Source organism: Pisolithus orientalis (genome assembly GCF_024613125.1).
Source record: "Pisolithus orientalis strain OTSU chromosome Unknown F5J12scaffold_40, whole genome shotgun sequence".
Classification (NCBI taxonomy): domain Eukaryota; kingdom Fungi; phylum Basidiomycota; class Agaricomycetes; order Boletales; family Pisolithaceae; genus Pisolithus; species Pisolithus orientalis.
Window position 1 is genome coordinate 143,856 of NW_026260821.1, and position 26,138 is coordinate 169,993.

The 26,138-nt window shown below is 49.2% G+C and overlaps 6 protein-coding genes across 6 annotated transcripts; 1 reads left to right on the forward strand and 5 right to left on the reverse strand.

Moving 5' to 3' along the window:
* Positions 1-1,186: 1,186 nt before the first annotated feature.
* On the reverse strand, positions 1,187-2,981 carry F5J12DRAFT_785633 (uncharacterized protein; the record flags this gene model as incomplete). The annotated part of the gene is made up of 15 exons (XM_051743269.1): positions 1,187-1,344; positions 1,407-1,470; positions 1,513-1,540; positions 1,598-1,657; positions 1,716-1,825; positions 1,882-1,921; positions 2,103-2,136; positions 2,184-2,224; positions 2,269-2,294; positions 2,345-2,370; positions 2,421-2,438; positions 2,494-2,596; positions 2,721-2,757; positions 2,801-2,868; positions 2,946-2,981. 15 exons carry the CDS (start codon positions 2,979-2,981, stop codon positions 1,187-1,189), a joined length of 849 nt encoding a protein of 282 aa, XP_051596296.1.
* Positions 2,982-4,140: 1,159 nt separating this feature from the next.
* F5J12DRAFT_896506 (uncharacterized protein) lies at positions 4,141-5,619 on the reverse strand (the record flags this gene model as incomplete). The annotated part of the gene is made up of 1 exon (XM_051747950.1): positions 4,141-5,619. One exon carries the CDS (start codon positions 5,617-5,619, stop codon positions 4,141-4,143), a length of 1,479 nt encoding a protein of 492 aa, XP_051596297.1.
* Positions 5,620-5,659: 40 nt separating this feature from the next.
* Positions 5,660-6,744, reverse strand: F5J12DRAFT_896507 (uncharacterized protein; the record flags this gene model as incomplete). Its single annotated transcript, XM_051747951.1, has 4 exons — positions 5,660-6,068; positions 6,136-6,465; positions 6,526-6,645; positions 6,707-6,744. The coding sequence occupies 4 exons, from the start codon at positions 6,742-6,744 to the stop codon at positions 5,660-5,662; spliced, it is 897 nt and encodes a 298-aa protein (XP_051596298.1).
* Positions 6,745-10,066: 3,322 nt separating this feature from the next.
* F5J12DRAFT_855825 (Longin-like domain-containing protein) lies at positions 10,067-10,974 on the forward strand. The gene is made up of 3 exons (XM_051746687.1): positions 10,067-10,337; positions 10,439-10,664; positions 10,726-10,974. The coding sequence occupies exons 1-3, from the start codon at positions 10,151-10,153 to the stop codon at positions 10,874-10,876; spliced, it is 564 nt and encodes a 187-aa protein (XP_051596299.1). The 5' UTR covers positions 10,067-10,150; the 3' UTR covers positions 10,877-10,974.
* A 187-nt stretch (positions 10,975-11,161) lies between these two features.
* Positions 11,162-11,919, reverse strand: F5J12DRAFT_403917 (uncharacterized protein). Its single transcript, XM_051739254.1, has 3 exons — positions 11,874-11,919; positions 11,486-11,810; positions 11,162-11,405 (listed from the first exon to the last, which is right to left on the reverse strand). Exons 2-3 carry the CDS (start codon positions 11,651-11,653, stop codon positions 11,208-11,210), a joined length of 366 nt encoding a protein of 121 aa, XP_051596300.1. The 5' UTR covers positions 11,654-11,810; positions 11,874-11,919; the 3' UTR covers positions 11,162-11,207.
* A 3,094-nt stretch (positions 11,920-15,013) lies between these two features.
* F5J12DRAFT_907188 (uncharacterized protein) lies at positions 15,014-18,738 on the reverse strand (the record flags this gene model as incomplete). Its single annotated transcript, XM_051748892.1, has 5 exons — positions 15,014-15,192; positions 15,280-17,533; positions 17,588-18,107; positions 18,231-18,305; positions 18,518-18,738. The coding sequence occupies 5 exons, from the start codon at positions 18,736-18,738 to the stop codon at positions 15,014-15,016; spliced, it is 3,249 nt and encodes a 1,082-aa protein (XP_051596301.1).
* Between the last annotated feature and the right edge of the window lie 7,400 nt (positions 18,739-26,138).

Here is a 26,138-nt window from a genome sequence, read left to right on the forward strand (position 1 = left end):
TGTGTAAATTTGCACATGAAGCATGCGCTCACAAGGATTTCTGCCAATTTCACCCCGAGGAAGCAAATCTCACAGAATTGATGTGGAATGCTCTGCGTATTGGACTCCTGAGGCGGGCTACTTATTCATCAACCCATCGGTATGTATTTGCAATTTACGGTTGTGCATTTGCGATGCTCTGCAGAATGGTTCATGCGGAATCGATAGCATGGTCGACGAATACCACACATCTCTTGTGTGCGTGGCACTGGCCCTCTTCTCACTAGGACATACAAACCGTGCATCGACTCAGGACTGTCTCAGAGATTACCTGAGGAACGGAGATCCAGAAACAAGGCGCACCAGTCCATTGTTTCATTACAGCAAATGAACTTGCTCGCTGGCGTCTTTTGTGATCAGGGCGCACAGATATCGCGTTTTGAGGGTAGTCACCAGTACAGCGAGCTAGTCCTGTCAATCGCTACACGCAATGACCGTCGACTAGAAGCTCAAATTCATGAAATGGTCACAGCCTTCTTTGGGTATGCTAAGCTATCTCACGGATAGGATCAGGGGGAGACACTACTATGTGATATCCAAGATAGGGTTGTCTATGGCATTGCTGATACGGATGGTTTGGCAAAACCCCAAGAACTAAAAGCTGAAAGTTCATACGTAAATTTCCATACGCTCTCACCTGTCCCTGGCGCTGGCAGTCCCTTGATGTACTGGCGGACGATGACATTCCTGCTACGTGGGGCTTGGTAGATCTGCTGTAACCATTCAATGCATTCTTCTTGATGTGGCTGCCTCACAACGAGTGCAAGAGGATCGCACTCGATTGTACAATCCCCCCTTGCGTCGAGGATGTGGCTAGCATTGGGAAAAGTGAACTTCGGACATTGGAGATTGCACAGGTCTGTCGATCTCTCATACCGAAAATTCTGCATCCGTTGCTTTAAGACACTCTCCGACCTGCCATTAGGTTCTCATTGCTTCACATAGGTACATAGACCCTTCGTTAGCCTCACAGGAGAAGAGGAGCATCGCGCATATAAATGATATTTCATAGAGGCATTGCACCATTTTATGTTGTCCAAATGGCAGACGCAGCATGGAACTACTGGAATTACGCCACTCCCTTTCTTTATGCCATAGTCTTATCAAAAGTAGGATAGGTGGTAATATCGATCTTGGGCATATCGAACTACCTTGCTCCATCCGTAGAGCTCTCAACGTTTCCTGGAAGCTGTGGCGGGTTCGCAAGGTGGACAGCACTGATGCGCAGATCTGAAAGGGTACCTGCACCCTTTGATCGAAGGTGTTCCCGGGAGTTCAGTGAGGCCAGAAGCGAGTTGGCATACACTATTCAAGAATGAGCTGGGGTGTTCCGTCTATCGCTTGCACGGCACGGAAAACTGACTGACATTTTTCAACGACGAATTCCAACGCTATTGACCATGTATCTTGGACATCAGCGGTCTGAAGGAACTGTGAGGACCACATAATCGTGGTATAACAAGCCATACGTACCACGATGAGGTCTGCAAGGGCAACTAGTCTACAGTCAGAAGTCTGAATCGGGTCATGGTCACCAACGAGGGGGGATCAAACCTACGAAGTCAGCAAACACCGGTTGACAGCATAGATGATAAGCGTGTTCATGAGACGCTTCGTTCTAGGATGGGGTTGGTTAGGAATGAACCAACTTTTGAACTGACATGGGCTGGAGTCACCTTGGGAACGCAGAGCCAGAGCCACTATCGTAGAAAAGTATGCAGAGTGACACTGTAATCAGAACCTCAGTTAGTGCGACGGTGGCCAAAGCGGGAGTCACCCCGGAAAACTAGAAACGAATGAGACTGTGAGTCGGTGAACCAATTTCTCGCTTAATGGAACTACCATAATCTGTGCAAGAACCCCGGGCTTGGGGTTAGCGAATCTATGCAAAGAGATCAGTTTTTTGTGAGCGTGGTCGGATAGGTTGACATACTGCCGAACAACTATCTCTGACTGTCAATTAGAATCGGTTTCTCGTGGGTGAAGTGAAGAAAAGGACTAACCCATGTCAAACCCTGTTGAATGCCGTTAAAAATGTCTCATGAGTTCAACAAAAAGCTCACCGAAGTGAGCTGTCACTAATAGGATCTATTGCAACTATGTTACTAGATGATGCATTTGTCATCGCAAGCAAATATACTCACAGCTGGGGCAACCACTAACCACTTCATACGAGAGCGACAGACTGGGTGCCGTCAAGAAAGTCTCGAGACATTTAATAGGACCTACGGTAATATATTTGATGCACAAAGAAGCTACCGATATTCAGTTTATGAGCATCAAGGCATAATAAATAGTCACTTACCATTGAACGATAGAAATCACGAATGCCTGCAATACAGCTAAGTCTTACAAACAGTAGTGAGATGAATGGGACACACATTTACCAGAATCGTCGCCTAAGTGAGGAAAACATCCTGAATCAGCGCCCGATAGAAAATTGAGTGCGCGTACTGGCAATGACCTGGCATATCTCAGTGGGAAGTGATTCTGGACTGCAAAGGCATACAAACCAGATAATATACTCCAAATTCGTCGGAACGCCGTAACTAGTTATCTGCCAGAGTGTTTGAGCGCGACAGTTAACAGGAGACAGGTCGGTTTCACCAGGTAGTAATACAAGATATGACACACTAATCCACCGTTAACCATGAATTCATATATGTGCTCCAAACACTCACTGAACGTGGCATGTAGGGTATCGAGAATCCTGATTTCCTGTGAGTGGATTTGAAGGGCGTCCCAAGTTGGCCTAGCTCACCATATGGCAGCAACCACGATCTTCATGGCCAAGGCATCATCCGAGTAGTCCATGTAGTACACATAGGTCTATATAACCAGTAAGCAGATAACCAGCTTCAACATTCGATTTGAAACGCCCCTGGAGAGTCGTTATGCCGTATAACCTTGACGAGAAATAAGGACATGAGAGCCGGAGACATGACAGGGCCAAGGAAAGTCGGACATAGCGGAGACCAACCCTCCGATGAGGGTAGAACCTACGCGAGAAAATGAGCAGACAGTCCGTGTTGGCTACGAAAGGTTTTCACCAAACCCGCCCGGAATGCCCATTCTGTTTCGGTAATCTGGAAGTAAGGCGGACTCGTTGATGAACTCGCCACGAGGTGTGGATGGACAAGTGATTGAGAGTTATCTGGGCGTATCGATCTGATAGTGGATAGACCCTTTCCCTGTTTTTAAAGGACAAAAACTGAATTGATGACTATACATGGTTGATCCAAGGGTCCCTCGAATTCCCTTGGCCCATCATTACTTCAGGATCGTGTGGATGTCCTGTTGACAGGGATATGTAAACCCATCTGGAACAGTCCGTCATTCCCCGCAGCGCTTCTTAGACAAACTGTTCTGAATGGCATAAACCCATAAAAATGGGTGAGGAAGGGTGGGATGTGGGAGATCGGGTGCACGGGCGCCTCTGCGTGTGGTCTGCAGTTTGTGTGAATGTGTGTGGGCAAGGTTTGTCGTAGAACGTTGCAATTGACATGACTTGTGATCAGAACTGACTGGACCACAGGTTAGCTCAGGCACCAATGTCAGTATATACCTTATAAGCACACAAACCGAACAAGGGATTACATGGGTGGCGTAGGTGATGCAGGATCGATCCATCACCAAGAGATAGGAATGACAATATTGCTGTACACTATTCACAAAGTACTTGCGTGCACTTCCTATGTGTCACCGTTGAGTCATTTATCATTCCCCTGAGCCAATATTGACACAATGACCTCTTAACGCACCACACATTCCCAACCATATAGTTCAGCTCGTATACCAAGCACTGGCGCAAGGGGAAACTCTTACAGTAATATAACCAATGGAGTTGTGTAAATGTCCAGTCCAGATATCAGCAAAGCACTACAGACTCTAGCCCGTACGGTAAATTACGAATAGGAATTGAACAGGATGAATTTTAGGGTAACCAACTAAACAACTTGAGGGTATATAAGTGAGGTTATGAGAAACATAAGTTACGATGAAGCAAGGTCGCATGCCGGGTTCCTGCCCAACGACGGCAAAGATAGATATCGAAACGATCGCTGCAACCTGCTTCTGTCCTAGAAAACATCTAATCAGTATCTATAGTTCTTCTAAACGTCTCTTTTTGATGAGACGATGAGAAGGATCGACCTTGCGTGCATCAAGCACGCGTTGCAACTCCCCATACATAGGTTGTGCCACCCCAGTACAGTGAGACCTGATGTGAGCCCTGTTGCATGCATCACCCCTTGCAAACTCGTGCTTGCACGTGTCGCATTTGATACGAAAGCCCACGTGAGTGACTACATGCCTTGCGATGCTCGTTCCCTTCATGTTCGGCTTGGGACAGTCGCGCCAAAGACAACGAGTAGTCGTCTCCCCACCTTTGAACCCATGGAAATGCTGAAGATGGTCCGCGATGCTAGGCTGGTCGCCTTCGATCCACATTCCACATGCGGTATTCTCGCGGTCCCAGAAGCATTCATATACATGCAGCAACTTGTCAGGCTTCTGAAGAGCGTTATGCACAGATTCCTCGTCGATAAGAAGACCGTCGCACACCACCACTTGGTGGTCTTGTGGGGTTCCGCTGGCAGTAGCGGTGGAACTTGTGGATGACGTTCCCTCTATGCTAGTGTCAAATGTCTCGGCCTGAGCAGGCATGTGACCGAGGCCTGGAGTCGGGCTTGGGCTCGGAGAAGAGGCTCTCCTGGTGGTGCGTTGGCATGATGGTGATGGTCCCGATGGACCAACCTGAGAATGCCGACGAAGTCGAGCAGCGTGGAACGGGCTGGTAGCCTGGAACGCCGTTGGTAAGTGGGATGTCGGCGTCGAGCCAACGCTCACCGAAGACCAACGGCGGATGTGACGGGATGTTGGCTCCGTCCCCACGGATGACGATGAGGGCTGCACTGACATCGACGTTCCATAGGTATTTCCGAAAGGGTCTGGGGCGGGCCGCGCCGAAGGTGCGATCTGGGACGAGCCCGCAGCTGGCCGCAACGGCGTAGTGCTCCAACCTTCTGCTCTCATTTCCGACTCATCCATATACACAGGGGCAGAAAAATCCCTCTCATACCCGGGTACGCGGTGCCTGAACGACGACTGAGGACTGCGTCCAAGGGATGAAGGTAGTGATACCACGTTTGTCTGGCGGACGCGAGAATGAGATTCGCCAAGGAAAGGCAGACACGACTTTTCATGGAGCACCGGGGGTGCCGAGTGAGGTTGTAAGAGAGTGACCGAAGAAAAAGTTGTCAGGCCAGTTACCGGACGTCCAGGCGCGCAAGTTCGAGATGAATCTGCAGCTGAACCTGGGTTGGAAACGGGAAGGTAATCGACATCACTACGCAATGGCTGCGACGAGGGACCCGGCATATATGCATAAGGGTGATCGAATGAAGTGCGAGAGGGGAGCTGTTGCGAGGGGCGCGGCGGCTGTGACTGGTATTGACAATGCACGAAAGATGGTGCTTGCGACAGCCCGCTCTGACGATCACGATCACCAACAAGTCGACTCGTTGTTTGAATGTGGCCCCCTGGATTATGGACTGCGTCCGACTCGGGCGCGGTAGCCATCGTGCCTATCAAAAGTGACGCCTCATAGCCACAATCAGATTTACGGCTCATCGCGTGCACGTCGATGTCGCAAGTCGATCGGGGATGGAGTTTGAGAAGGCTGCGAGGGACTGGCATTTGGCTGACTAGTCCTTCCCGTGCGTGCGGTGTCTTGCACAAATCCATCCGTAAACGATGACGGATCATATGAAGAACTTGACCCGTCGCTGCTATAAATGTGACGGTCGTCAAACTCGTAAGGAAGATTGCAGGTAAAGCCTGAGATCGTCGATGCTGGGTGTACGAGTTCTTGGGTACTGACGTCACCATACCAAGCTTGGTCGGAGGGTCCTACATGCTCGTGTCCGGGAATGAAGTCAGGGTGACATGCAGCTGAGTACTCCCCAGCGCTCGGGCCCCGAAAACCACCGGCAACATCCCCTGGATGTGCGCAGTGTGCAGACCTCGAACTGTATTCGAAGTGCGTGGAAATGAGGTGAGCAAATATCTGGCTACAATGAAGGGGTGATGACGTACGAAAAAGCATCGAAGGATGCTGTCGTCTTTGTTGACCGTGTTGCATTGCGTGATACGTGTGTTCGACCCTGCTCAACGCGGCCTTGCCTTTCGTTGAGCTGAGGGGAAAAGTGGACATTACCCAGCCTATCACACAGACTCTTGCCCTGGGCTTCCTCGAGGACATACGTAGTCTCCGAGGGCGTGTGAGAAGGCAGGCTGTAATTATATTTGCCTCCAATTGGCTGTAATTGATGTCTAGGTCCGGTTGACCCGAGCGAGGTCGAGTGACCAGCACGTGGGAGATCCACAGTCACCGAGCTACGTATTCCAGATACGTCATTATCGCTCCTAAGCATCAACATACTGCAGGTCAGACTCCCACGCGCGCGGACGAAGAAACAAGCATACCGCGATGGAAGATCATCACGTTGCGTGTTATGTTGGCTTCTTTGCTCCCTAGCAGTGACTTCTTCCATTTCGCCTGGTACAACGTGCCGATCCCGCTTTGCCGTTGGTGTCAACGCCCCGCTGGTGCAGACATAAAACCGTCAGCATGATCCGACAATATTCCCGGAACATGACCACTTACTATAACGAGGATGAGCTTGCTTGGGGGTTACTGAACATAATAGAATGGGAGGGGATGCAACGAGTATGGGTATGAGGATTGGTATATGTATGATTATGGTTATGGGTATGGGAAGGAACGATGGTATAGTGCCTTGGAGTTTATGGGAAGAAAAGACGACCGAATGGAGAATGCTTGAGGGAAAAGTTGATTGCATCCCTAGCAGCACTAGTAGAAGAATTTATATGGTGGTTCATGGCACCATCGCAGGATTGCAGGGGAACGAAAGGCAGAGCAGCACCACGAGTTTTGCGCCGGAAACACCACCAACACGAGGCGCGCGCCGTTTTCCACACCTTACCATTGTGTTGCTGTAAAGCTGAGCTGAGAGGTGCGAGCGGAGAGACAAAATGGTGTGATATCATAGTCATGAGCACAACGCGCGGGCATACTCATGAGGCATGAGCCGTCCATCAAATGGTAAGGTCCGAAGCGTTAAAAGATTTGACGCTCGATCAGGCCGTTGACAGGCTGTGTGTCAAGCACGAGCCTCTTCGTTCAGAACCTGATGGCATGTCCAAATCATCACAACCAGTAAGCAACATACGGAGATCCTAGAGTAAGGGGGCTCAGCAGCAGCAACTGCGCACGCGCCGTAGAATCTCAAAAGTTATTTGCCACAAATCCGGAATGCGACGAAAGCGGAAATTGCGAGCTGCCCGTCTGCGCCCTCGGTCTGGCCCGGCGGCGCCATTAAATGATACGTCTCGGCGATAAGAATATAAGCGAAGTCTCCACGGACTAACCTGTAGGTTCCATCCATATAACAGGCGCTAATGAACACGCCGACAGACTCTATGGGTCGTTATCCACGCGGATTGATCTCAGCGTGTCCGTGGAGAAAGGAGGTACAAATTCCTGTACTGAATACGGTGAACATGCAGGCACATCCCCATATTGCCTCGCTTCGCACATTACCGAGACACTGGATGCAAGAGAACGAATGCTCCTCGAATGACGTAAAGACGTGGGGATGACTCGGTCGCAAGGTTGCATGTTGTACCAATGAATACTTGAGATCCGTAGATTATCAGTGAGATGCCATCGATAATCAGTACCACGAGCCAGTAAACGTCTATATGTATTGTCAGGGCGCAAAGCAAAATGCGTGAGAATATGTGCAAGGTTACTGTTGCGACCACTTACGACTCAGGCTGTGCTTGTCCTCAACGATCACAACTGTGCGTGTGTGCCATTTCCGAAGGCAAATACGACGCCTTGTGCTTAAGTTGCAACGTCATGGCACGGTCGGTTCCTGCGGAACCTCCGAACGAAATAAATATTTACCGGACAATGAACATTCCACACGTTTTTTGGAGCAACCAAAAGGGGCGACGAGACCAGTGCATGGACCACAGCAGGTGCAAAGAAGGGACACTGCGGTGTCTACAGGAAGTAAATGAATGGAAGCCCGCATTTGCAGACGAATTCATGACACAGCCCCAAAAGCTGCATTTCATGCATCCGGACTCCGTTATACACGTGTTTGAAACTTGACCATCTTATTCGCTATGCAGTAGTCAGAACATGAGAAGTTGAAAAAATGTCAAGCCCGCAAGACGGCGTAACGGGCGCACGCCCAATTTCATACCTAGACAAGACGTGCGGTGTACCCGTTATAAGTCTGTACACATCACAGGCTACCTCTTCATAGGGGTTACCTTGCAAGACAAATTCGCTCAGTTGGGGTTATGATAAGAAGGAAGCGTCTCTAACCTTCCTGAGGACAGTTATAACGTTGCGGAGATCAACTATGACATCTCTGTCATTGACAACAACTTCGACCCTGTCCTCTGTAACTTGCTGCAGTACATCCTGATTTCCGGTGGTCGTCTGAGCTGCTGCCGTAGGAATATAAACTGACCCGTGTAACAGGGATGCAGGTTAGCACAGCACGACAGAGGCGTTCTGCAGATGTTACAGCGGGGATAGGACGCACCCATGCCAGGTGTTATGAAAGCACATTCCTCATATTCTCCGATTTTTCCAACTTGCTGTAGAAGTCTCGTAAAAATACTTTAGAAAATCATCGCAGTATACACCTGGGCACAAAACAAGTTTAAATCCAACTGGCACCACGGCTGCGGCCTGTAGAAATGGGGTTGCTCTCACCTTCATCTTGGAGGTGCCAAGCGGGGAAACCACCACGTGGAGGGTCGAATTCGGTTGTCGGAATTCTCACGCACTAACCCAGCAACAGTGTACAATGCACACAGGAAAAATAGTAGACGATACGTAGCCAGTTACTTTTACTACTACAGATTCCTCGGAGTCGGATGTGACTGCCACATCAGACGACGCTGCTTTTGCTAATCAGCGGATCCGACCTAGAGTTGCCACCAGCTTTTCCTGTAGGATCCATTCCAATGTAAGTCAGGTAAGAGGCTACGCCTTGCGCCCCTGCTGACTTCCCGGTGCGGCGTGGAGTCGGGTAGGGTGGTGCGACTTATATGGATAGCTGACCTGTCAAGCTAGGCTGCGAAACAGTCCGACCCTACCTAATACACGAAGTCGGAGTTACCACACAGCTAGGGAGTCTGAAAAGCAGAGCGCCCGACGCTACTCAGTAAGCAACCTTAGTGCTGTCGCGGATAGCGTCCACTTACGGAATGGAACCTGCCCCGTTTCTGATAGGTTAGAGGATCCAGTATATCTGGTGTCCGTTACTGAGTTCTGCGATATGTGTCACTCACCCACATGATCATGGGTGCACGGACCCAAATCGTACTACATCGGTTCATGCCGACGATTTACCTAACCTGAAGTATACCACCGAACGAAGCTAGAACTGAGTAGAGTGCATGCGTCAGACATTCCCAGACCCCCCCCCCCCCCCCTGCCACACGCATCTCATGGAGAAGCAAACAGAAGTACCGACTAGATTCATTTACCTCACGGCACAAGTTGACGAGTACATTCACCCAAGTGAACGTACTGTACCTTCGCGAAAGACAAGGATTCGCTGCAAATCCGCAAAACAGGCCACCCCGTACGCGAATCTATGTCGACACTTTCCACACTAGTGTAAACATAAGCTCCTCCGATTACCACGTACATTTACCTTGAATTAGGACACCCGGTATACTCCCTAATTAACGGTGATTAACACGTTGTTTCCAGTGTTAAGTGAGATGGGAGGTAGCATCCTCCTATAATTCCTGCGTCGAAAGGTGTAATGAGTTGACTATGATATGGTATAAGCATAGCCTCTCCTGGTCTTTAATACAGTGTGACTTTATACTCTAAACCACTGGAACTACCAATTTGTACGATGGTGGCAGTTTACTATTTAGCAGTGGGAAAAACTTTCCCACCCTCTGAACGCGACCTAAACGTGCTATAGTAACAACTTCCAACGCACTCCTCGACGGGCTAGCCAGCCGCCAACGCCATTCAACTACAACCATGAACCTTTCGCTGTTCACGGTCAGCGCTTTTCTCATCCTTGACTCTGAGGGACACCGTGTCCTGGCGAAATACTACCGTCCGAAAAGCCACCCCAATGCTTCCGAGGCAAACAGACACCTCAATACCCTCAAGGATCAGCGGGCGTTCGAGAAGGGGTTGTGGGCGAAGACTAAGAAACCCGGCGGTGTGTCACTCCGTTGTCTGCTTGATTCATGTATTCATCACCCGCGTCATAACCGTACACATCACGCGGCGTATCATTACAAACACCATGGCAAAACGCAGGTGACATCATCCTCTACGACTCGCAGCTTGCGGTATACAGACACTCTCTCGACCTAATCTTCTATATTATCGGCTCGCCTGCCGAAAACGAGATCATGCTTCACGGTGCACTAACAGCCGTATGTGACGCTGTCCATCTGCTGCTGAGGAATCAGGTGGAGAAGCGAGTTGTATTGGAAAACTTGGACTTGGTGTTGTTGTGTTTGGATGAAACGATTGATGATGGGTGCGTGCTTTGCCGAGGTTCGCGGAGATCTGATATCTGATGAGGCCGTCGGCGCCATCAGAATTATCGTCGAGACAGACTCAACAACGATCGCATCGAGAGTGAGCAGGCCGAAGGCGGACACAACGGAGATCGTGATCAATGAGCAGACCCTAATGAGCGCGTACCAGACCGTTAGGGACAAGGTTCAACAGAAGATACAGCAACTGTAGCCGTAACGTCACAGTCCCCTCTTTTTCTCCTCGATGTTTAATCCCTACCTGCATCACCCATTCGAAAAACATATATTCCTCCTGTGCAAACTCCTGAAAGTTGATGAAGCGTGGTATCATTATTCCATGGAGAAATTTGGACCAATCGAAAGTAAGTTACATCATAACAAGAAGCTGACACAGTCACAGCAAAATACACAAGAATCCAGGGAAGAAAAAACCGTAAGACGGAAGTTATAGAGCGCTGAATGATACACCAAGCAATCTACCTCTGCCATGGTTTAACCACGAAAATTTCCGAACCGAAGAGCTGTACAAATCTCAGAGATCATTATGATATCCTACACCGTTTCGGTGGTGTTCGTGAAAAAGGTAATATGAATAGGAGTACTGTGCGGTTGGTGCGCGAAGCAGGGATAATGAGATTAATCGGAGGTGTCTGATGGTATGTGTCGCATTCATAAGCCAGTGAGAGAAACAATGCCAACAACGAGCAGTGATACATGTGATTGTTCACAAGAAAGGTAGACTGTACGAAATGTATGTCAGCGTCCACGTTCGAAAAAGTCAAAGGCGAGAGTAAGAGCGTGGGTGTGCCCAGGTACGTGCCCCTTGACAAGTATATGGTACGGACCTTGATTTGCGCACGAGGATCTCGTACACGGCTGCTGACGACGCTGCCACGACAGTCAGCGCAGCCGCAACTTTGCGAAGTGTGGCTTCGCTCTCCGAGGAGACGGAGAAATCGGGATGCTCATAGATGGCGTAGGGACGCATGAATAATATGAGGAGATGGGCAAGAGCAGAGAACTCGGTGAGTGGGTCGAGGGTGTGTGCAAATACTTAGATTTTGTAAGGGAGTGATGGGCTCACCATGGTCAGGGGGTGCCCTTTTTATACCACGCTGCGCCATTGGAACCGTATCTTTGTGTTCCTGTCAATCCATACTGGGTTAACTGGTACCCCGCATACCTAGTTAGCAGCGGCATAAGCTTACTTCCGGCCATGTCACATCTTCCGATTCCCACTATCTGAGATGATATGATCTTCCGGTCACAGCTCCATACCGCCCAGCCTCGAATTCCTAAAGCTGTATTCTCTTGTATTCCGTCCAGAGGTTCCCGGTCCCGGTCCCAGATACCAAAACAGGAACCTCTGAATGCAGCTTCTCTGAATATGGCACCAAATCTCCGATCCTAAGGACAGCCCTTCAACGTTCTCCCTCCAACAAACAAATGTTTCCCTTTCATTGTCTGGTAAGCTGTACGGGACCCAGTGATACAATTTTGGTGTCAAAGTTTATCGCACTCGCATAAACCTTTGACCGACACGGTTTCAGGTTCGTAAGTGGTAAGTCATGCGTATATGCTGACGTAAAACTCGTCATTAGAGTTTCCCTGACTTTCCCCTTCAGAGTCGTGCACAGAAGTTCACTATGTTCCGGCCCCACAAACTCATTCGCCGTTCGATCATTCGAAACCTGAAGACATGTGAAGGTCCGGATTAGGCATATGTACCAGTTCATTCCCGCCTTACTGTGGGCCTCTGTGGGTCCCTATTTTGCAGGGTCAAGACGTTGATATGTATCAGATGGAGCTTTAACGGTGCATCGTGACTAGGTCACTGAAGTACGCGTATGGATTAACGTCACCACCGCGGTTTGCGGAACAAGGGATGAAATATACGGGTTTGATTGACATCCTCTGTGCTCGATTCAATCATCCACGTTTTTCCTGCCGTTGATCTCGACGAGTGACTGATTCATCAGGTCAGCGTTACACCCGTCGACCCACCTATTAATACTGGCCTACTAGTGCTTGTCGTAATCAAGGTTGAGCGAGAACGCGGGCATCGGCCGACTCTTCACGAAACTTGCCGATGATGAGATTTTTCCATGGAACATGGTCGATCTCTCGACACGACTTCCTGGCAAGAACACTTGGATTGGGCCATCTGACCTCGTCAAACTGGGTATCCGATGGTAGGTCTCTGCTTACAGTATAGCATGCCAACGCCACCGAATGATCAGATAACGCCACTGTCGACATAGCACATGCAGGTTTATTAGAGATGCGGTCCTGACAATTACGGCCGATCATTCATATTTGCGGTGAGTACGGGCGAAACAACCTTATAGGCCTAAATTTTTCAGGCTCCCAGCTTGCGTCGATTACAGCGGTTGTTGCAAGGTGGCCCTTGGCCTCGAGTCTGCACCCCTCAAAGGTTCTGAGGTCGAACTGGCGTCCACAGTAAGGCAGTACTGATTTCAAACTAGGTAAAGTTTCCTCAAATCTCCCCATGTTTACAAAGTTTGAATCTCACGGACGGTTCTAGTTGATCCATGTCAGTGATGGACACTACTGCCATCGGTCGGATAACTCGCGGATATAAGAATACGGCTCATTATTGGAATGCCGTCTCGAATGTTCGCACTAGTGCGCTTCCAGGTGCGTAAACGGAGAGGTACACGGCCCTAACCAATTCGGGACGTAATGTGGACTGGGACGAGTAGTACAGTGCTCCATGGCGGCACAATGAAAGAGCTGCACGGCGTGGTCTTTCTGAGACTGTGGAAGTCTCCTGTTTCGATGAAACGAAGTTGACTTGTATTTCGTAATGTTCAGGGTTGACGTGTGGTGTGCTGATATCTTGATCAGTTTCTACTGTTGAACCGTTACATACCAGTGTCGGGCGACCTATGAAACATGAAACAGAACTAACTCAATCTCGCTTGTATAAGTGTGGCTCTGCTTAGTTTTATGGTAAGTCCTCTTCTACCGTTGACCATCGTCAGCACACTAGGTGAGAGCAACAAGAAAAAGGCTCCCACACAATTCCGCGCCACTGATACCCAACCATCCAGTATAGTACTGTCCGATAACGTCGCATAAACACGCAGATCTATCCCATAGATGGCTTGGGGACCGCTTCAAGCCCTCTAGTATGTAACCTTATTGTTTTCCATTCCTATGCAGATGACCAGCAGGTGAAAATATCCAACGGATACTGATGTAAAATGTCAGACCCGGAAGTGTGCACTAGAGAATCGCACTGTGGGTCATCTGCGGTTTCGCGGGTTACTTTCCGTTTGACAGATTGTAACCCGGAATGACAGTACTCTCGTTATCTCGTTCATCAGATTGCGGATATGAACCTGGCTGTAGAGTTAGCTCCGAGCACTGAAACACCCTAAAACAGCTTGAAACACTCACGTTCCACCAACCAAGCACTTGTATATGAAGTAAGTACGTACGTATTTGCCACTTGTTTTGATGTCAGATCTTGACTGGTTCTCCTAGGCCGCCTAGGATACACGCCTTGCAAAACCAGGCACATGTGGGTCCCTCATCCTCCGATGATAAGTGCCAAGCGGAATCTTATCTCCGGATTTGGGCAACACTGTTCGCGAACGCTTAACACTTAAGGTAGGTAAGTATCTCAGACAGCAACGAGTGAATTTCCTCTCGTATATTCTGTACACTAGTATATTGACGAGAGGTGACATCAATGCGACCTAAAGCCGACGTAAGCTAGCTGGGGGGTCAAAGTTGATATGCATACATCATAGCTGAAACCGGCTCTCGCTAGCAACGACTTATACTTAACCTTCTCATGTTGCGAGCCTCGAGTGAATGCGCACTTGCGATCATTTACGTGCGTGGAACAGATGCTGAGAAACAGGTCATAGATCAATGTCAGAAAAGGTTAGGAACGACGACCACAAGCCTGGCCTTTGAAGACTCCGTGGGACCAGTGAGGGAGAAAGTGGACAGAATGTGCTCCTAGTAGTGTATTGGTTTCACTGCATGGACTCCAAGTAGTCAATACTGCAACCTGATCTCAGTGATCGATCTGCTAGCCGAAGTTGAAGTCAGGGCAAACGTTCGGAGCTGCCAACAGGTCTCGGACGTAAGGGTGGTTCCGTTAGATGACGTCGGTACCCTTCCACCACTGCAGCCAGCGGGCCAACCAAGAAAGGGAGGTGCGACGGCGGTGCGGACTACTACCCGTGTAAAGTAACTCGTCAAGAGTCTCGGGCAACTGAACTACTGAAAGCGAACCATCATTACATCGCGTCTGTAACTGTCCATCCTCCTGATACAAACGCTATCCTAGACCATCATACGAAAACACAACCTAGAACAGACACACAAAGTTACTCGGAAACACGTGCCTCCCGGGCTGCTTCCTCGCCTCATCCAGTAACTCCCCAGACCACCACCCATCCTCTGGCGTCTCCGTCACAGCGATGATATCCCCGGCCTGGAAATCAAACTCCTCGTCGATCGTAGCAGCGTAGTCATACAAAGCTTTGACTGTTTGCGTTATTAGCGGTAGCAGGGGGAAGGTGTAATTAACAGATCCGTCAGCACACATGAGTGTATGGGAGAACCTGAACGCACCATAAAACAAGATTGGCCTCCCATCGTCCGTGTATGAACATGTCGGTGCATACTGTCCCCTCGGAGGTTGCGGCGACGGCGACCTCCCGACGGCCGGACTCGGCGCTCTGAAACCGTTTCCTGCACCTGACCCCCCATAGTACCTTACCTGCTGATTATTAGAGCCGTGCACGACAGGTCCTTGCTGATACCCCTGCTGAGACGGGTATTGTCCAGTACTACCATATGCACCACCTCCGCTCACGCTCGGATGACGTACAGGCGGACCATACCCTCCGCCTCCGCCTCCGCCATATGATGATGGGGGTGCCACCACTGCTGGTTGTGGTGCATGAGAGGGCGGGGGAGCACTATAATGAGACGCATGGTGCGATTCGTAGTGTGCGGGGTGACTACCGTATGGCCCGGGAGGAGCCTGTGTCGTCGCGGGCACAACAGCACCATAATACTCGTTCCTCGAGGGTGGTTGGGCAGGTGGCAGTACCTGGCCGCCACCGCCACCCATACGGCCGTCGCCATACCCTCCTGCACTGTAGGGTGACACCGGAGTCTGCCCTACTGAATGCGTCGGTCGATGCTGCGGCTGCGCCACGGTTTGAACTGCCATCTGGTCGTGTACGACACGCCCGTCCGGGCCGAGAGCAATACCGACGGGGTTCGAAGGCGTCACAGGTCTTTGTTGTTGTGGTTGGTGCTGTGGATGATGCTGTAGTTGAAGTTGTTGATGATGCAGGGATTGCGATCCTTGCGTATACGAAATACTCGTTCCCCTCATAAGTTGTTGACTCCCGCCCTGCGGCGCCCCGCCAACGGCGACCGGTCCCCCCATCCCCTTTCCATAGGGTTGCACAGCACCTGGCCCGAAACCGCCCACAGGACTCGCACCACGTACAGGAGAAGGACCACTTGCCATTAATGATGCCGTTCCTATTCCAGGGTACCCAGCTCGACTGGTCGGCCTGGGTCCTGGGTCCTGATGTTGCATCTGTTGTGGATTCTGGCCGGCACCAGAAGGGGACTGACCGGTAGCAATGGGCGGAGGGGCTACACCGACATATGAATTCGCTCTACTCCTCGGCTCGCCGGGGAACGGCCTCTGATAATTCGCGACTACTTGTTCGACAGGTACACCCCCCGACGCCGACGATGCAGGCATCCCAGCCCCAGACATTGGCGCAGACAGGCCTGACGTGCCAGATAACGATGTAGATGCCGAGGATGCCCCGGCACGAGACGGAGGCCCTGCAAGTACCGCAGTGGGAGGGACAGGATTGGGAGATGACGGGCGCGAGTGTGCGAGTGGATACGACCCCACAACGACATCGCCGCTATTGCGGTAGTCCCTGGTATTGGGGCTAGATCCTGAACTGAGCCCTGATACAGGTGTCGATAAAGTCTCCGACGGCTTCCCCCCCAAAGATGGGGATGTCCTCGAACTTGGAGTATCCTTGCGTATAGTGTGCCGTCGCTCGGGTCCCTTCGCTGCAGCTGCAGCCGTGCTCAATTCCGCCATTTGCTTGACCAGCGGGTCATCACCCGCACCGATGCCAACGGGTGGGGATGTGCGTGATGCCGATTGTGCGGTGCTGGGACCGGACCTCTGTTGCTGAGGATCTTTAGAAGGGTCGACTTCCCATGCTTTGTTCCCGATCACAAGCTGCGTGCTCGATACAGTAGGATCGACAGGATCTGGGGGGTGAACATGAGCCGCCGAGGATGTCTGAAAATGCGAATAGGACTGAGAGTGGGAGTGCCCATGTGTACGCGCTTGAGACGGGGCACGAACAAGTCCAGACGCGGTACTGTTGCGTCTCTGTGCTTGCTGAGTCTGAGCCTGTTGTTGGATAGCTGACGAAGTTTGTTCGCGAGAGGGGGAAACATGTCCATTGATACCATTCGCCTGGGACCTCTGCGACTTATGCGTTGCGCTCCTCGAAAGATCGGCCTCTGTCGGAGCACCCCTCGTCGGAGGTCCTCCGCCAGCACCTACACCCGCATGATTCGCTCCGTTGTCAAATGGCAATTCTTCTTCCTGGGCTGACATAGATTTCAGCACCCTTTGTGTCACCCTCGCATATGCCGCTGGACGGGTCATGATTCTGTTATGATTGACGGGCGGCGCATCAGTGTTGGCGTAGTTAATGAAAGTGGGGGGTTCGGGGATGGCATTGCCGGTACCATAGTCGTGAACGAAGTTGTCCATTTCTTTCTCTGGTTCCATTTGTTCGAGTGCGAGACGCATCTTTTCACAGGACTGACGAAGATTTTCTTGAGCAGGCAAAAAAGCAGGAAGGTAAAGCGGACGTACCTCGTCGTCAGAGACACAGACAGTAGAAACAGCATTGGCATATGACCACAAGTTGTCCTTCACGAATTCCATCCTCTCCTCTTCCAAATCCTGACAGCTATCGCAAAACGCCCTCCAATCCTGCTCCCACTTCTGAACTGTTTCTTGTAACACTCGTGTGAACTGTGCATAATCATTCTCATTGACCTGTACAGTCTGTTGTGCCCTTTCCAACTTCAGATGGATCTTTTCCAAGTCTTTACCCTGTACGAGGGTACTCTGAGCGGTGTACGAATTGATGCGCACGCAATCGGATTCATATTTCTCACGTGCTTTGGAGGCGTGCTGCTCACGCGTCTGTTTGGTGCGGAACTCTTTCTCGATTGCTGCTTGGTAAACCTTTTTGTGTTGTTGTTGCTTGGCTGCAAAGGCAGCAACGGAACCTTCGATTTCCGTACGGAGTTGTTGGGCAAGTTGCATGTGACCTCCGGCTTGTTTGTCGGTTTCAAGACGGAGAGTGTCAATGGAGTTGCGAAGTTCTCTGTTAATATAAAAATGTGATCAGGTGGGTCCGTGGGTAGATGGCGTGACCGGCAGGTGTCCGCATGACTGTGCTGCTCACAGGATACCCTAACTCGAGTGCCATTGTAAGGAAGACACTTACCCTATCTCGTCTTTGCCTATAGACATCTTTGCGAGCTTGGCGAGTCGTTTTGCATATTCCTCTTCAATGGCAGCTCTGTTCATGTGGTAGTTGGCAGTGACCGTCAGTTCAGGCATATAGTGGGGAATAAAGAGAAATGATTTCGTTCATGTATGGGAAGTAAGGAGTGGCAGATGAACGAAACACGGTGTTTCCGTGTGCGTATGAAATCGGTGATGAACAAATCATCCGTCGACTTCTGATAGCATAGCCACCCACGTATGTAGCGAAAGAACAAGCGAACCCACCTTTCCTTCCAGAAATTCTTTAATTCCTCCATCGTTCTGGCAGCACCTCTCATCCTGGCGAACAAGACATCAACGCCGCCATCGCCAACCCCCCAGAACGCGTTGCAGAAGTCAAGGGAGCGAGCGCCGTTGAAAGAGACGTGGTCGTCTGGAGCCGCAGACGCTGATCGTGCATATTTAGCGAGCGAAGCCGTAGATGGCTGTCGTCTTGCAGACGACATCCTGGATGGTGGTAGTGATGTTGTTGGTAGTGGATATGGATGTGGGCGGGAATCTTTCTGGCTGGTATCGGGTGCTAGTTGAGGGGTATTAAGCAAACCTGCGACGGGCAACGACTCGACGACAAGGGTCGAAACGACATCCCGCAAGCCCAACGCCCACACTGGGCGAGCGGTGGCTGTGCTAATACTGTCACAGCCACCCATCACGACCTTCCATCGAACAATGATGCAGAACTTCACGGCCATAAATCTGTGGCTACTCCCTGAATTACCAAGCAGAGAGCACGGTCAGCCATCTACTCGTAGTAGATCGTTTACTGCAAGTCAAATAATTCTGAACACCATGACGGCAACTTGAGCATTGACATCCTTGTTAACGCCTCCACGGGACGGGCTCATGTCGCAGCGCAATAACCTTTATGGTATCGGTGATCATCATCGACGTACCGCAGCCCGAGGTGGCTGACCGCACCGCCGTAGCCATGCCTTGAGCTGATACCGTTGGATATCACGTTCGTACGTCACGGCGATACCTACACTGTGCTCTTCCACGCCTAACGAAACCGCAATGATCAGCACCGGTAGCGGTGCTCCCACCACATCCGGAAAAACGCGACACTTACACTGCCAACTCGCACTTCGGAGAAATATACTTTCCAGGGAGAGGCTCCCGAGCGCATTGTGGCTGCGTCTAAGTCGTTGTACCATCTTGTCCAAGTTTCTTCTGTCGCTCGCTGTTCGAGCGTGTGATCAGGAGGGGTATCTAAAGCTCCAATGACTTTGAAAACGCTAACCGTACCCTAATGACTGATACATTCGCATCTACTGAACAAATATAGCCCTGCTTGGGTACGAAAAACATCTCCATCGTTGAAGTTCTAATCTCACAGCCAGAGGCGATGCTTAATTCAGTCATTTCGTGGAACAGTTATGGTAACCCAAGCCAAAGCACAGGACAGAGATCGTCGCAAAGGATAGGCTTACTGCCACAATCGACTGCTGTCATTAGAAGTCATCATCGTCGATACGGGTAAACACATCTGTGGAGGGATATAAGCTGGCTCAACCTTTTCAGTACTGCTTCCTGCCGGAGTCAACACCTGCCATCAACCCCCCCTGCGTACACGAAGTGCCTTTTCATCAAACCGGTACCAACCCCAATGCCAATTTCGGCACCTGCAACGACGCCCCAGGTGATCAACACAGCACAGAGAAGAACGCACTCATGAAATCCACCTCCTGGACTTGAAATATTACCGCGGCATTGTTTCCCTTCCATCTCATGCTCTGACTTCCATGAGTACATGTGACCCTGACGAATCGTAATCGTGTGGCTGTAGGCCGAGGTGGGCTTGGCCACCGTGGGCAGGGAGGACATGATGGGAGTGTGGATCTTGGTTGTCCGTGTACGTGGTTTCGTTTCATGCGTGGAAAAGTCAGACAGCCTTATTATCCGTCGTAGAATCCAAGCGCGCTGAGGTAGACTATTGCCCATGTCAACGAAACATGGTCACAGATCACTGCTAGCACTCTCTCTTTGAGACACGAGACACCAAGAATTTGACTTTGAGCTGGCTTACCATGAACATCGAATCACTGCCCGAAACACAGATTGTACGTCGCACCCAGCCACGCAAAATTTCGATGCCATACGATGTGGCCATCCCATGTCGATCAGATGGGTTAGGTCCAATCCATCGTCACCACTAACACCAGGGAAAGGATTGCGGTGCTGAGTGATGACAGTGACTGGGATTGGTCCACCTCGGATTTTCAGTCAGCACTGTAATCGTGATCGCGAAGGTACGTGCTCTGACATGATGGGCAGCTGCCCTCTGATCGTCTCCCTCAAATAGCAGGAGATTGGTCAATGCGTCTTCGAAGGGTTCCAACTTAGCTGTCCATTCTACTAGCAGTGTAGATAGCTGACCAGGTGTAAGTATTTGAAACTGCAGGTCCCAATTGAGGTTCTGGTGCTCAGTCTTATCATGGACGCTTACAGTGATCCACACAGCTTCTGGTCTCAGTCATTCAGTCAGGTGCTGTTAAGTGTCTCCTTTCCAAGACTCTGGTTTTTGTGTATGAATCATTGTATGGGTGTAACATGACCTCTCATCTTCACCATGAAGTTGTCAAGCCAGTGGGAGGCTATTCAACCTCCTGCTCTTTCAAGTAGGTTACCTGTAGGTGTTTCTGGTGAGATGTAAACTTGTACAACTGACTTGGTTCTGGCTTCCAGAGAAGTGCAGGCACACCAACAGTATGGGAATGATCCCTGCATCAGCAAATCTTCAGGCTGCTTACTCACACTTTTCACACTTACTCCAAACCTGCAAGTGTCCAAGCAGCATAAGCAACTTAGGTCTCAGCTTTTGTTGGCAGAGCTTTCTAGATTAAGTAATGGAAGTAAATAAGTCCATTAAGTAGTCATAAGACACAATCAATATTCTCAGTAATCCAAGTTGTATACCAATTATCTAAGAAAGGGCAGAGCCACAAGCGCCCAACTCCCCTGACAGATTTCAGTTTATCTAGGTATGCCTACTACTGTGGTTTGGGCAACTGAAAAGATATGTGAGTTCATCATCATTCCTAATATTCATCTAGTGCTTATGAACATATTTTAGGAGATTGACACAGACATCCTCTATGATAGTTTGGGTGCAGTGAGACAACCCACCTCAGACCAACTCTGGACACCTCTAAACTGGACTCAACACCCAGACTCTCCTTCTGCTGACACTCCTAGGCCTCCATTGGACTGGTCTCATGACTTGCTGATCCCTGGTTCATGCCTATCTGTGTTCTGCCCTCCAGTCCTTGTTCCAACTCAACCCTAGCTGTCCTAGACAGCCTTGTTGTTAGATTTGGCAAGTCATATGTAGTCTGTTCCAGACACATCCATCCTGAGTGGTGAGAACAACTTTCCATTTGAAGTCTTCATACCTTATCATTATTGTTGCTCATGCAATTAACCTTTGTGCAGTGAGTCAATGTGTGGAAAGGTGGTGTAAACCAACACCAAAGACAAATAAAGAGCAAGTGGCAGTGTGCCTCCATGGTACCTAGATGGCAGAAAAATCTGAAGTGTACATTTTTCAATAGATGGTGCTCCTAGCAATAGTTGTCAATGAGTTATGCAGGAGTGGACAAACAAGTGAGGAGAAGGTGAGGGATGCTGATGGGAGTGGGGGTCTTCAATAGAGAGTGCTCCTGGCAGATATTGACATTGAGTTGTGTAGGAGCCAATGGAGGACTAAGAAAAAGTTGCTGACCAAGTGTGGGGAGTACTGCAGAAAATGAATGATGGTAGATAGACCCTTAATGGAGCCTCAACTACCAAAGATGATGAGTGATGGCAGATAGACCCCTTTGTGGAGCCTCAACTACCAATGATGATGAATGACAGTGGATTGACCCTTAATGGAGCCACAACTGCTGAGATGATTGCTAGACTGGACTGAACTGATTGCTTCTGGATTGCTTGTGTCTAAGTACAGGGAGTTTATATACTGTAGGGGGAGTGCAGCCTATGACACAACAGATTTTGGAGAGTTAAACACAGCTTTATATGTAGTAGAAAATGTAAAGACTGCACTTGAAAATTAATTTGATAATTCTTCAATGGCAACACTTGAAGTTTTTGTGAATGCCTCAATGTTTGCCAATATTTCAAGTTTTGCCTTTGAAAAATTGTCGAATTAATTTTCAAGTGCAGTCTTTACATTTTGTACTACATTAAAACCTATGCTTAACTCTCCAAAATCCATTCACATGTGGATTTTTGCAAGTTAAGGACAGGTTTTAATGTAGTACAAAATGTAAAGATTGCACTTGAAAATTAGTTTGACAATTCTTCAAAGGCAAAACTTAAAGTTTTTGCAAATGCCTCAATGTTTGCCAATACCTCAAGTTTTGCCTTCAAAAAATTGTCAAATCAATTTTCAAGTGCAGTCTTTACATCTTGTACTGCATTAAAACCTGTCCTCAACTCTCCAAAATCTGTTGTGCAACAAACAAGGCACAAATGCTTGGTAAGTGATGAGTAAGGGCTGTAAGTAGTGAGTAATTGATAATGAGTAAGCAAAAAATGAAAAGTAAGTAAGCAAAGAAGATTGGTAAGTACTGACAATGAACAAGTCAAGGACAGTCAAAACATCAAAGGATGAGTCAAAGAATATCAGAAACTGAGTAAGCACACTGGTACTGCATTAGGGGGTGGTGATGCATGTCAAACCTCAGTAGAGTTAACACTGGATCAAAGGTGGGATGACAGATGGGGAAGTATTACAGTGACTCCAAATGTCATGACTGTGCATTCATTCTAAGTCCTCACTCACTCTGCACCCTTTTCCACCAGTCATTCACTCACTCCACACCAACTCTGCCCACCTTCTGTCATTTACAAACCATCTCCACTCTGACTGCTGTTGGACTTGTACTTCTCTCCTACTGGACCATGTGGACCATTCTCTGAGGGGTCATGTGACTACCCTTCAGACTTCTCCCTGACAGCATGCAGTCAGGTACTCTGCAGTGCATGCACCACATGGTCCAGCACCTGGACTGTTTCCTTTTTGGGATGTTCTATGTTACCTGTCATATGTCCTCTGTCTTCCCTTCATTCATCATCTAGGAAGTTTTACTTGAAAATTTATGAGTCCCCATATGTCAGTTCTGATTCTGATTACTGTACCTCCGTAGTGGGTATAAAAGCATGTACTGTACTCTGCTGTTCTTCAGTATGAATATCAACTTAGTTCCTACTCCCTCTTCTCCATCTTCTGTCTGTTGGAGTTACCTCCAACTATCTGTCTATTCTCTCCCTTTGAAATATGAGGGCTGAGATCATGCAAGGGGGTAGTGCTGTAGGAAAAGTCCAAGTAGCTGTATGATATGAGCTAGATGGCTTAGATAACAACAATAAAAAATGAAGGGAACAAATTGCTCATCCCAAGGGATTCTGAACTGCTGAGACTAGAAGGTGAGACCCAGTGCTTTGTAGCAGTAGCAATTTGTGACATGTGTGGTGTGGTCTGTGGAGTAGTACTGGTGATGTGAGCAGTGTGGCACTTGGGCCAGTCACGGATCTTCTGCACTTTGCTTTCTTCAGGAACATGACCTTTGAAGGTGCACTTGTGGCCAATGATCACAGTGGATAGAGTGGCTAGCACAAACTTCTTTGCTGAGATGGTGGCTCCAACATTCTGCAAACACTGAAGGATGCAGTTCACAACTATACAGTGATTCCAGATAAATTTCCAAATCCCAGGATTCTCTGGGATAGTCTCATAGGACCTGTCTGTGTGCTGATAGTGGGTGGTTTCAGATTTTATGGGGACATCATCTATGAAGGGTAAGGTATGATGCAGGATCTCATCCTGAAGCATGAATGTGGTGTCTCCCTGGTATACCTGGACTGTGTTTGCATGACCTTGCAGCAGAGTAGTAAGCCAATGCGGTCCAAGTGGGGTGCTGAAGGTGGTGAGGTTGTGGGAGTCAACATGAGGTGCATGCTGGTCATACCTGGAGTAGAGGTCCATCATCACATACACCACATATCCAACAAAGGATTCTGCAAGATGTTCTATGAAGGGTGGGATGGACATGTCATGGATGGTTACTGCATTTAGGGGCTGTAAGTCATGCACAAGGCAAAGAGACATTCCATCTTTCTTTACTATGCAGAACCAGTGGGAGTGGTAAGCTGCTGTAGAAGGTTCATACATGCCAGACTTGATGTGATCTTTAATCATGTCAATGACTTGGCTATGTATCATGCTCAGGATAGGGATATTGCACTGGACCCAAGGTGTGTGTGGAATCATAGGGATCTTTACAGGTGGGAAATAGCATTCATCTAGGTGTCCATGCTCTGTGATGTCCCAAGTGAATGCAGGCTCATGGACTGAGATGAGCCAAGTTACGATTTGAGTTCTTCCAGCCAAAGCCAATCTGCAGGGTCGAGGTCAAGCTCCACAGCCTGTTCAGCAGTGAAGCAGGTGCCTGGGGTGAAGTCTGGTGGATGTGTAGGAAGCAGTTGGAGACCAGTGAGCAGATCATCAGGCAGGCTGCACATGATGTGGTATTCTTCTGCCATTGGGGCAGGTACCATCTGAACCTTCTTGGCAACTGGCTTGTAAATGAGAGTGTGAACTGTGGGATCTAACTGGTAAACACTGCTGAAAGTGGCTATAGCAGAGGGGTTTAGTATGGTCTGAGTGGAGGAGAGGAAAGTGAAAGCAGGCAAGGGTATTCCTGTGGGTATGTTCCACAGCATGAGAGCCATGGGCCAAGGGAAGTTCATTGAAGTGAAGGCTAGAGATGAGACTGTGGGACTGAGGAATGGATAACAGTGGCTGAATAGGAAACAGGACATCTTAGTAGGCTCTCCCCAACCATTTGGTGGATCATTGATACTCAAAAACCCCATTTGATAATACTCTGGTGACTATGGCAGTGCTTGCCACACTTACAGCACAGACAGCCCTCATGCCAAGGGCACATGGGCAGAGCATATTCATGGCTGTCATTCAGGTCATGGAGAGTGATCTGCTGTCTGCCATTGGGATAGTCATTTGTTACTGCACTCATAAGGCAGATGAATGGATGCCCAAGAAGCATGTCAAAGTTGGCATGTTCAATTACCTGAACCTGGAGCATGACTGGTCTGGCTCCAAAGTTGAGTTTCAGGTTCTCTAGAATGCCTACAGTAGTGTCTTTAGACATGTTAGCAGAGGTCATAGTCATGAGATGGTTGCTGTGCAATGGCAGCCCAATCTTTTCCCAGATGCACCTAGGCATGGCAATGATTTCCAAGCTGGAATCTAGTACACAGTTGATTGTGACATTGGTCCTGGGGACCTTGGCTTTGATGCAGTGGAGCAGTAGGGTGTGGTGAGCTATGATGGAACTGTCATCACTGCAGATGATGCGATCTCTGTACTTGCATGCAGTTTGTTGAGGGTTGTGACTGGTCAGTTCATTCACATGTACTCCCTCATCATCATCACTATGAACTACCTCAATCTCATTGGTGGTGATGCATTTTGCCATGGTGATGTCCCTGAACTATTTGCAAAACTCAGGGGCTACTGTGAACAATTCTTTGACTGGCAAGGTAATGCTGGTTTTGAGTATGCACTCCACAATATGCTTGGGTGTGGCTTCATCTTTGAGTGGGAATGGGTAATGATACTGGTTCTGGTTGCAGGCTGGAGCTGGGTATGACATTTGTGATGGGACAATCACTGTGGGCATGGGATCCTTATGCATGAGGGTCAGAGCAGGATTAGTTGGAGGAACATATGGCTTCACAGCAGTGGATGTTGGTGCAGGTGCAGATGGCTCAGATGCCTGGTGAGTGGCATGCAAACTTTGAACACCAGGGGAAATGATTT